Here is a 10,649-nt window from a genome sequence, read left to right as displayed (position 1 = left end):
AAATTCGTAAAAAAAATGTCGGACGAAAACGTTGCTAGTGCAACGAAAACTAAAACTCCCGTTACTCTTACACGCATCGCAGTTGATCTTCCGGACTTCTGGATGTCGGATCCAACGACTTGGTTTGCACACACAGAATCCCTCTTTGCGTTCGCCGGTGTCAATAAGGACGAAATTAAGTATCTTCATGTTGTCGCTAAACTAGACCTATCTGGGATGCGTCATATAGCTGACTTGGTGAAGCAGCCTCCTGCCACAGGGAAGTACGACGCCATTAAGGAACGGCTCATCTCCCGATTCGAACCTACGATACAAGTACAAATTGAAACGCTACTTTTATCGTACGGTCTAGAAAACCTTCTTCGTCCTGCACATCCTTTGAGTAGGATGGAGGAAAATGCAAGAACTTGCACATCTCAAAATACGCTAGGAAAGCTGGCAGATGAAGTTGCCGCTTTGGGAGCAGAGCTACGTCGAATGAAAGCAAAGTTTGATTGCAGACGATCGCGTTCCACTTCTCGAAATCATACTGGTGGAAGGAACAACATCTGCTGGTATCATCGAAATTATGGAAATCGAGCCAACCGATGTCGAAGTCCTTGTCGGTACATTCAGTCGAAAAAATAGATTTACGATCATCTGATGTCGTCAAGCGGTATGTATTGCTAACGCCAGCATTTGAGGTAGAGAAGCCTGAGAACCATGCTGCAAATGTATCGAAGTTGACGGACGAACGAATCTAAGTCATCCGGTCACCGGGTTCGATTTTTGATGGAATTGAGGGGAACACTGTAGAAGATTACTTAAAGCAATGATTTGATTTAATTATTTTGCAATGCATGTCGCATATGATGACTAATTGATTGGTTATCCTTTAACTCTACGGCCGGATACTCGGGTAAGATTTTCATTTTCAAACTGATATAACTTTTTATTGAAGGGCACATGCTGAACTTATTTTTCAAAAATTCCAAAATATTTTCCTAATCTCTACGACCGGCATACCCGGGTATCCCATACATTTTGTATGGGAAGTGATAACTTTTAATTTAAAACTTTTTTTAAAACTTTAATAACTTTTGATGTAAAAAATATTAAAAATTGTGATTTGGTTTAAAGCTAAAGGTATTAGCCTTTTTACTTTGTTGGATAAATGGGAATTTGAAAGTTTCATTTACTATTTTTAAAATATTGTGGAATATGTATATGACAACAATTTTTTTCATTCGCAGCCTTCAATGCTGCACCATATTAAATTGATTAGTTATTATGCGCTTCATGAAGCATTCCGATTATTTTGATTGAATATGAATAGAAAAGCTGAAATTCTTCATAAAACTATGTTTTTCAATTATATTTTTGGTTATTTAATTTATATCATAGAAAACATCAACCGTATAAAAAACTTTGCATATTATTTGTATATGCATTATGTTCTACTTTTTCTTGAAATGTGCTCTCTTCTAATCATATTTCAATTTTAAAACATATTATCAACAGAGAAATGTGTTGCAGAATTAGTTTTCTTTATGCGGTCGTACAGATGAAGGTATAAATTTGGTCATTGAGACAACGGTTAATAAAGAAAGTAAACTTTTTATTCATGCGCTTCATAATTCAGATCAGGAAATGAAGGGTATTAGCTAAACGACTAACTACTAAAATTTGTATTAAAAAATCCCTCTTTAGAACACATACGATTACCTTTGATACGTAATCAACAGTTCTTTCGTCCTTTCTTTGGATTAACTGCTAATTTGAAAACAATGTTCCAAACACATTCAAATTGTTCTTAGTTTTTTCACCGGACAACACCTACCATAAAAATGACAGCCAAAAGCCGAGGTTTGTATCGTTTTGTCCCAGCTCGACTTTAAGCACCTTGCTGTTTACACATGCGGCATAAAATCAAAACAAAAAACACGTTGTGTTCCTTGCGAGACGCACTTTGGTGTTAGGACAGTTTTTTGCACACTTTTCACCCCCCAAAATGGGCCGCAAGGATAAGAACAAGAAAAAGGGCCAAGGAGCTGAAAAAACGTCCATGAAAACGGACAAAAAGCTTGTAGCAAAGCAGAAAAAGCTGCTCGCCAAGCTGGGTGAGGTAAGTGTCACCGTTTGCGGCCATTCCGATCGACACTTTTCCATCCAGATCAAGTGCGATACATTCGTTTGCGACGTTTTTTTTTCAGGAAGATATCGAAAACATTGTGGCCAAGTACGAAACGAAGGACACGAAATCGTCAGATCTCACCGAAATCGTTTGCCCGCCGCCAACGGCCCGGGTAAACGTGGGCATCTGTGCCCATCCGGCCGATCGGGAGGAAATCTTCATCCACGGGGGAGAGTTTTTCAACGGCCAGCAGACGGTCATCTACGGTGACTTTTACTCGTATAATGTGGCCAAGAATGAGTGGAAAACGCTGAAATCCTCCATCTGTCCGGCACCACGCAGCGGCCATCAGATGGTACCGGTCGCGACGGACGGTGGCCAGATCTGGCTGTTCGGGGGCGAGTATGCGTCGCCCTCGCAGCTGCAGTTCTACCACTTCCGCGACCTGTGGGTGTACCGGATGGCAAAGAAGCAGTGGGAAAAGATCAACGCCCCGAACGGACCGAGCGCTCGCAGTGGCCATCGGATGGTGGTGACGCGCAAAAAGCTATTCGTGTTTGGCGGCTTCCACGACAACAACGCCTCGTACCGGTACTTTAATGATCTGTACGCGTTCTCGCTGGAAAGCTACACCTGGACGAAGATAGAGGGGGCCGGGCCAGTCCCTCCCCCGCGCTCCGGTTGCTGCATGGTGGCGAACGCCGACGGGAAAATCCTCATCTGGGGCGGATACTCGAAGACCAGCGTGAAGAAGGAAATTGATCGCGGCACCACGCACACGGACATGTTCGCCTTGGTGCCGGACAAGCAGCAGGACGGCAAGACGGGAGCGGCGACAGCACAACCGACCTACAAATGGACCAGCGTCAAACCGAACGGCAAAAAGCCGGCCCCGCGCAGCGGCATGGCGGTGGCAATTGCACCGAACGGAAAGGCGTACACGTTCGGTGGTGTGATGGACACGGAGGAGGATGAGGAGGACGTGCGGGGAATGTTTAGCAACGAGCTGCATGCGCTCGATACCGGCGCGTGCACCTGGCGCAAACTCGAGCTGGCGGCCAAGGCAAAGAAAAGCAAGCCGGCCGATGTGGAAATGAACGAGGAAGAGAAGGAAAAGCAGCAGCAGCAGGCGGCTAAAATCGTATCGGATGATGGAGTTTTCACGATGACTGTCGGGGGCAGCGGGGCCAGTGGAGGGGCATCGAAAGGGGCGGCCAAAGGAGAGGAAGGGGATGCCGGGGCGCTTGATCTCGGTGGTCCCTCGCCGCGTATGAATGCGGCCATCGTCGTCTGCAAAGGGCAGCTGTACGTGTACGGTGGATTGTACGAATCCGGCTCCAGGCAGTTCACACTGAGCGATCTTTATGCTCTTGGTAAGTGTCTTTCCCTTCCCAGCTGCAAACAGAAAGGTTATAGTTTATTAATTCTGTACCAATACCATTTTCCTCTTAGATCTTCATAAGCTGGATGTGTGGAAAACGTTGATTGCCAACAGTTTCAACTCGAATGAATGGCTTGGCTCGGACAGTGAAGGAGACTCTTCCGATGATGATGATGACGATGATGACGACGATGATGATGATGATGATGACGACGATGATGATGACTCAGATGATGATTCGTCTGGAATGGAAACGGAGTAGCTCGTGAACCGAACGAAACATCATTCCGACCGTACCGAAAACTAATTGGAATGAAAATAAAAAACAAAAATAAATGCTTAATTGTATTATGTGTTGAGCTGAAATAAACGAATTAAAATGGTATAACTACCGGGATTCTTCTGTTTCCCACGATTTATTGGTTGGTTCCCATATGTTTTTGTAAAGTTGTCAAAAATCCGGTCGATTTCAGACGACTCTGGACGACTCCGGATGACTCCTGACGACTCCGGACAACTCCAGACGACTTCGACTTTGAATGACTCCGGAAGACTCCGGACGACTCCGGATGTCTCCGGATGACTCCGGATGACTCCGGATGACTCCGGACGACTCCGACCGACTCCGAATGACTCCGGACGGCTCCGGACAATTCCGACCGACTCCGGACGACTCGGGACGACTCCAGACGACTTCGACTCCGAATGACTCCGGATGACTTCGGACTACTCCAACCGACTCTTAACGACTCCGACCGACTCCGAATGACTCCGGTCGACTCCGGACGACGCCGAACTTCGACCGACTCCGGACAACTCCGGAAGACTCCGACTCCGGCCAACTTCGGACTACTCCCGACGACTCCAGGCGGCTCTGGACGACTCTGGACGACTCTGTAATTATTATATCACATATTACGGTCGCCATGTTATGCGTTGAGCGTACAACTGTACCTCAAGTACCCAGTGGCGGATCTAACGGTAGGCGAACTAGGCGGTCGCCTGGGGCCCCGCCAACTTAGGGGCCCCGTAGATCGCCAGTCTATAGTATGCCGTATGTACTACATGTATACCTTACGGACAGTGTACTAGCGACAAGGGCCCCCGGAAGGATGAACGTTGGGGCCCCGAGGCTGGTTAGTTTGCACCCCCTCCGACCCCCCCGCCAGCAAAAATTTTAGCAAAAACCCCGTATTCTATTCCGTAATTTTTAGAATAAAAAGAAATGTCTCACATGGTAATAATTGCATTTATTTCTATCATTCGCTCGAGACAGAGCGAACATTACACGTTTTAAATCTTTATTTGTTGCTCACAGGGAGGAAAAATTAAGCCCTACTTTGCGATACACATTCATACACGAATGACTTTGAGACGTTAAAAGTTTGCTGCTACTTGCTGCTGCTGCTTCATCACCACGGAAGCAAAGGACACCAAATGCACCCAACATTGAACGGTTTCCTTCTCACACATCCCGTTTACCTGTACCGTTTCGTGTGCGCCCTGTCGTCATACTTGGAACTGGTGGAGGAATCCTTCCGGCTGCTTCCGCTGCCCCCGTACCCTTCCTTCGCTCGCTCACGCTCACGATAGCGTGACGAGGAGGAGCCACCATCGCCGCCCTCCACGTCACGATCCCGCTCGCGTTCCCGGGTGCTTCGATCGCGCTCCCGTTCCCGCTCCCGTTCCCGATCCCGCTCCCGGTCGCGTCCATGCGAGCTGCGTGCTGAGTCACTGTCGCGCACCCGGTCCCGATGCTCACGGTGATGGTCCCGTTGGTCGCGCTCGTGCGACAGCTGCATCCGTTCCCGTGGCGCATCCTTCTTCTCTCGCCGGCTTTCCCGGCTGTCGCGGGCGTCGCGCCGCTGTTGCTCGTACTTGTCGTAGTTGGACTCGCTCGCCGAACCACCGTGCCGGGTGGGCGAACCGAGCAGATCGTACTTGCTGGTGGTGCGCGACGATCCGGACGCTGCCGGTCCGGCGGGTGAAACCGAACGTTCGGACGAGTAGCGATAGCGCGACTCGGTACGATTGGCCAGCTCGTCCTCGTCCGAGGAGCTGCTCGAATGACGCCGCCGGGATGATTTCGACCCCGGCGAACGATCGCCATACCCGCTGCCGGCCGGTGAGCGAGCGGACTGGCGGCTGCGCTTGTGCTTGCGGGAGCTGGTTTCGACGGAACGAAACGAATTGAAACGACGATTGAAGCAACATATCATATCTTTCTCCTCAAACAACTTACCTTTCCGCACTGCCGGAACGCTTCATGGCCCTGCGGCCACCACGACTGTCCTCGTCCGAGGCAACCCAGCTCAGTTCCTCGCGTCCCTTCTGGCGCAGCTCTTGTTCCATCTCCTTCAACAGCTTCATGCGGTAACTGTCGATCTCCTCGTGCAGCGTCCAGCCGGTGCGCACCTGCCGCGTACCGGACTCGAACTCATCCTGGTACTGCACAATTTTCACCTCTATCTCACGCAACCGTACCCGTCGTAGTTCGTCCTGGTCCGATGCCGCACGCCCGACTCCATCGTCCTCCGGACGCTGTTCATCCTCATCCTCATCGTCGTCATCGTCGTCCTCGTCCGTGTAGTTGCCATATTTGCTACTGATCAGCCCTACGCCCTCGTTTTTGAGGCTGATTTTCGGCGGCTCCGGTACGACTGGATCCAGCGTGTCCCATTTGCTGGTCGTGATGGCTTGTGCTTCGATCTGTGCCGCATCGACCGATTCCCATTTCGAGGGAATAAAAGAACCGCCAGCCGATTTACCTGATAAGAAATGAAGAAAGTTAGAAAGACACACACACACGATTGCCATCCGTTGTCGGAGTCGGCGTCATACCTCGGGACGAACTTCCACCGATTCGTCCTCCTCCCTCACTGCCGGAAAGGGACGCACCGCCCATACGTCGCCCTCCGTCCAACATGCCGCTACCTCCCCCCGCTTCGTGGGCCGCTTCCAACGGCATCCCATCAATATCATCGTCCGCCAACGGCATCCCATCGATATCGTCCTCATCGCTGTAGATGTCGTGCTTTAGCAGCGGTGTCCGGTTCTCGCCCGCCCCTCCTCCTCCTCCACCACTCGTCATACCGCACATCATTGCACTTTTCAGCAGTGCCGCACCGTCCAGCGGCACTCCGTCCAGATCTTCGTCCTCCTTCTCCTCTTCCGGCTCCTCTTCCGGTTGCTTTTCCGTCTGCAACAAGAAAAAACAAGCGTCATTTGTGGCACACTCACACAACCACTGCACTGCTTACCATCTGTATGCCCAAAAAGGTGTGCTGCAGCTTCACGAGAAAGTCGCGCGGATAGATCGCCCACTCTTCCCACGCCCGAAACACGCCCATCACGCGGCTCTTGAACCCCTCCGCCTTCAGCCGGCTGTCCAGCTGCATGTAGTACGCGTTCAGGTTGCGAAAGATGTCGAGCAGGTTTTTCTCCATCGCCTTGCGGAAAAAGCTCGCGTTCTGCACCTTCACCGCCGAGTTGTGCAGTATGTCCGAGATCAGATAGATGCGGGCGACCTTTTTCTTCACCACCGTTTCGTTCGACGACAGCGACTCGGTGATGCATTCGCAGATTTCCTCCGCCGCGTCCGCGTGCTCGATGCAGAAGATCATCGCGTCGCCAATCTTTTGCCGCTCCGGCGTCAGGTGCCGTATCAGATCCTCCAGCCGGTCGCGTTGTCTGCGAATGTACGGCGAATCGGAATTTCAGAAACAAGTTCCAGCTGAACAATTAAATCATCCTACTACTTACGCCACGGAAAGATTCCCTTTGTTAGCTTCAATGCCCTCCTCGTCCGCAAGCAGCTCGTCCGGCATGCCCTGGGTGTAGAAGTTGATCGGCGGAGGCTTCCATATGGAGCCACTCTTGAACATGCGGAACTCTTTCGTCCTCCAGTCTCCCGGCGTGTCGCCCTGCAGCAGCGAAAACAGCTTCCAGCGATAGTAAATATGTGCCGGGCTTTCGTTCTCGAAGAGAAACCTAAAAGTAGCGAACGTGAATGTGAATGTGAATGTGTCGGAGTCGAGAGGCAGTACACAGAGACACCCACTTGTACATCGGATTATCCATCTCCTTCGTCATGATCAGTGCTTCGAACATGGGACCTTCGCGGATCACAAACTCTACCATGCGATGGATTAGCATCAGCAACGGCCGCTCGGTCGGTATGACCACCTTCACCACCGACTTAAACAGCACCGCGTCCATCTGTTCCTTCAGCTCCGGCTCCGCCATGTAGGCGCCGGACGTCATCTTGGGAATATTGTCCAAATCTGACGGATGTGGCTGCGCATTGAACGGCAACCCGGACGGCGGTGGCGGCAGTGTGTACGCCAGCAGCTTCGGTGGTACGTAGATCGGGTGCGTCATGATCGGGACCGATTTGCCCCAACCGAGCTTCATCTCGTACCCCATCACGTCGCGCCCGTTCAGCGCACGCAGAGCGCGTTCCGCATCGCGCCGGCTCATGTACGCCACGAACCCACAGTTTCGGTTGCGCATCTTCTCTTCCTCCGAGCGGGGCCACATAATCTTTATGCTCGCCAGCGGTCCATACTTGCCAAACAGTTCCATCAGCGCTTGTTCCGAGATCTACAAAACAATTCCATTGGTGGTTAAGTCTAGCCTATTCCACCCTCAATTACCGGACTGTTTTTCACTCACCTTGGGATTAAGGTTGCCCAGGTACAGGTTCGTCGTGTTTGGATCACCGTTATCGAACGAGCCGGATTCGGTCTCCTTGTACACGGGATCCGATTCGGTGGAGCTCGTGCCAGGGAGCATCGTCCGGGCCATATGCTTGTATTTGTGGCGTTCCTCGCGCTCTTCTTGGATCTGGCGCAGCTCTTCCTTAAACATCTCCAGATTGCTCTTTTTCTTTTCCTGGTTTCGCTTCTTGCCCATCGCCGACGAATCTTTGCGGCTCTCGCTGGCAACCATCTTTACGTAGTCCATCGATTTCTCGTGATCCATGTCGAGACGGGACTGGGGCTTGTAAAGCTTGCCCCTGTCCTTCGTGTCTTCCTCTACAAGTGACGACAGGTAACATTAGTGCCGTAGCTCTTGCCGAGTGCACTACTACCATGCGATACTTACTTCTCGAGCCCGCATCGTACGTTCCGGCCTTTACCCATACCTTCGATATTTTGGATGGCGCTTCTTGAAATGTTTCCACAAACTCTTTGAAAGCCTTAAATTGTCAACTAGGATTAGCTGCGGTTCGTTCATTCTACTACTGGGTCAAGCGAATCGCGCGACACACAGCTACGCCGTGTGTGCCTTGGTTTTCTTGCGTCTTCGCATAAATGGTAGGGTATGGTGTGTTGAGAGGAGAAATAGGAAGGATTGGAATTTGCCTGTCTGCACTTACGTGGGCTGCTGCCGCCTCGTCCTCCCGCTTCTTTTGCTCTTCGATTTCCTTCCGCGACATCGGACGCTTGCCCATTCTGTCTGCGGGTGATTATTTCCTATTATTTTCCCGAAAAAAAAACAAGCGACGCAGACAACGGGAGCGAGCCGAAATGATTGAAAACATAAATTTTCCTTCGATTTTTTTCTTCTTTTTTCTTTCCTTCACGGACTGTCATTGAACTGTCACCTGGAACCAAGGTTCATGCTAGACAGATACGCTGAACTAGCGGCATGAAAATCACCGGTACCTTTTCCAAGCAGCTCAAACTGACAGTTAAAGTTGCATACTGAGCGTAAACAATTCAGCAAAAATAAGGATACGTTTTGGCTCATTAGCTTTCATACAAAATTATTTATAATGAACTGTTGTTTATGCATGCAATAACAGCGTGTTTATTTTGTAGTTTAATCTGTTTCTTTACAATTATTACTGATGGAAACCATTCAATCCATTTAAACAAAAAATAAAAAGACTCATTATCCGTTTTATTCGCATATCCGGGCAAGGTCAAGTCCCGAGAAGCCCGGATATACGGCGCTCCACTGTAGTAACAAAATAATAATTAGTTTTAAAAATAAAAATTGGCCATTTTGCATAGCCATGTCTTTTGGAAGTTGGAAGCTCTTTGGGAATCCCGGCCAAACTGAATAAGGCTAGTTATTATGGCAATGACCAACGTTACTTGCTAGGTGAATTTGGATGGAAAATCTTTTGCTCTCAGGATCTTTTGCTACTACCAAAGGTCTGCGCCAGGGGGTCGGACTTGTCTGTCTCCTATTCAACTTGGAACCGGGAGCGGTTTCGAAAACTCCTGAGGAAGGGCAAGAACGCAAGCGGTTGTAGCGCCGGATAAGTAAGTAAGTATAAAAAGTAAACGAAATCACTAAGTATATTCCTTCAGCAGAATCTGTATAATATCTTAACAGAAGGTGAGAAGTAACAATAGGTAAAACATATAAGAAACCACAAAAGGAGGTTTTTGTAAAAAAAAAAAAAAAAAAAAAAAAAAAAAAAAAAAAAAAAAAAAAAAAAAAAAAAAAAAAAAAAAAACAACAGAGCTACAGTGGAGCGTCGATTATCCGAGCTTATCGGGACTCGACCTCGCGTCCTTCGTGTCTTCCTCTACAAGTGACGACAGGTAACATTAGTGCCGTAGCTCTTGCCGAGTGCACTACTACCATGCGATACTTACTTCTCGAGCCCGCATCGTACGTTCCGGCCTTTACCCATACCTTCGATATTTTGGATGGCGCTTCTTGAAATGTTTCCACAAACTCTTTGAAAGCCTTAAATTGTCAACTAGGATTAGCTGCGGTTCGTTCATTCTACTACTGGGTCAAGCGAATCGCGCGACACACAGCTACGCCGTGTGTGCCTTGGTTTTCTTGCGTCTTCGCATAAATGGTAGGGTATGGTGTGTTGAGAGGAGAAATAGGAAGGATTGGAATTTGCCTGTCTGCACTTACGTGGGCTGCTGCCGCCTCGTCCTCCCGCTTCTTTTGCTCTTCGATTTCCTTCCGCGACATCGGACGCTTGCCCATTCTGTCTGCGGGTGATTATTTCCTATTATTTTCCCGAAAAAAAAACAAGCGACGCAGACAACGGGAGCGAGCCGAAATGATTGAAAACATAAATTTTCCTTCGATTTTTTTCTTCTTTTTTCTTTCCTTCACGGACTGTCATTGAACTGTCACCTGGAACCAAGGTTCATGCTAGACAGATACGCTGAACTA

At 49.2% G+C, this 10,649-nt stretch overlaps 2 protein-coding genes across 5 annotated transcripts; one reads left to right on the top strand and one right to left on the bottom strand.

The window, feature by feature from the left end:
* Positions 1 to 1,881: 1,881 nt before the first annotated feature.
* LOC120949969 (kelch domain-containing protein 4) lies at positions 1,882 to 3,891 on the top strand. Its single transcript, XM_049606849.1, has 3 exons — positions 1,882 to 2,104; positions 2,193 to 3,486; positions 3,566 to 3,891. Exons 1-3 carry the CDS (start codon positions 1,991 to 1,993, stop codon positions 3,754 to 3,756), a joined length of 1,599 nt encoding a protein of 532 aa, XP_049462806.1. The 5' UTR covers positions 1,882 to 1,990; the 3' UTR covers positions 3,757 to 3,891.
* Positions 3,892 to 4,724: 833 nt separating this feature from the next.
* LOC120949973 (U2 snRNP-associated SURP motif-containing protein) lies at positions 4,725 to 10,649 on the bottom strand. Of its 4 annotated transcripts, XM_049606848.1 has the most exons (10): positions 10,503 to 10,648; positions 8,875 to 8,991; positions 8,601 to 8,694; positions 8,169 to 8,530; positions 7,555 to 8,096; positions 7,257 to 7,484; positions 6,755 to 7,184; positions 6,336 to 6,693; positions 5,737 to 6,262; positions 4,725 to 5,660 (listed from the first exon to the last, which is right to left on the bottom strand). In XM_049606848.1, exons 2-10 carry the CDS (start codon positions 8,947 to 8,949, stop codon positions 4,973 to 4,975), a joined length of 3,303 nt encoding a protein of 1,100 aa, XP_049462805.1. In that variant the 5' UTR covers positions 8,950 to 8,991; positions 10,503 to 10,648; the 3' UTR covers positions 4,725 to 4,972. The 4 variants fall into 4 exon arrangements, with proteins under 4 accessions (XP_049462805.1, XP_049462802.1, XP_049462804.1 ...); XM_049606845.1 differs by lacking the exons at positions 8,601 to 8,694; positions 8,875 to 8,991 and adding an exon at positions 10,109 to 10,202 and having other exon boundaries at positions 10,383 to 10,649; XM_049606847.1 differs by lacking the exon at positions 8,875 to 8,991 and having other exon boundaries at positions 10,383 to 10,648.

This window comes from Anopheles coluzzii, chromosome 2 (assembly GCF_943734685.1).
Source record: "Anopheles coluzzii chromosome 2, AcolN3, whole genome shotgun sequence".
Classification (NCBI taxonomy): domain Eukaryota; kingdom Metazoa; phylum Arthropoda; class Insecta; order Diptera; family Culicidae; genus Anopheles; species Anopheles coluzzii.
Note: the sequence above shows the minus strand (reverse complement) of the source record. Positions and strands in the feature narration are given on the sequence as shown.

Excerpts from the sequence above, each read along its gene's own strand:
- LOC120949969 (XM_049606849.1), top strand. The coding sequence starts at position 1,991 with ATGGGCCGCAAGGATAAGAACAAGAAAAAGGGCCAAGGAGCTGAAAAA. Across the intron at positions 2,105-2,192 it reads TGCTCGCCAAGCTGGGTGAG|GAAGATATCGAAAACATTGT; the intron begins GTAAGTGTCACC and ends TTTTTTTTTCAG. Across the intron at positions 3,487-3,565 it reads GAGCGATCTTTATGCTCTTG|ATCTTCATAAGCTGGATGTG; the intron begins GTAAGTGTCTTT and ends TTTTCCTCTTAG.
- LOC120949973 (XM_049606845.1), bottom strand. The coding sequence starts at position 10,457 with ATGGGCAAGCGTCCGATGTCGCGGAAGGAAATCGAAGAGCAAAAGAAG. Across the intron at positions 10,203-10,382 it reads ACGAGGCGGCAGCAGCCCAC|GCTTTCAAAGAGTTTGTGGA; the intron begins GTAAGTGCAGAC and ends TGACAATTTAAG. Across the intron at positions 8,097-8,168 it reads TGGGCAACCTTAATCCCAAG|ATCTCGGAACAAGCGCTGAT; the intron begins GTGAGTGAAAAA and ends ATTGTTTTGTAG.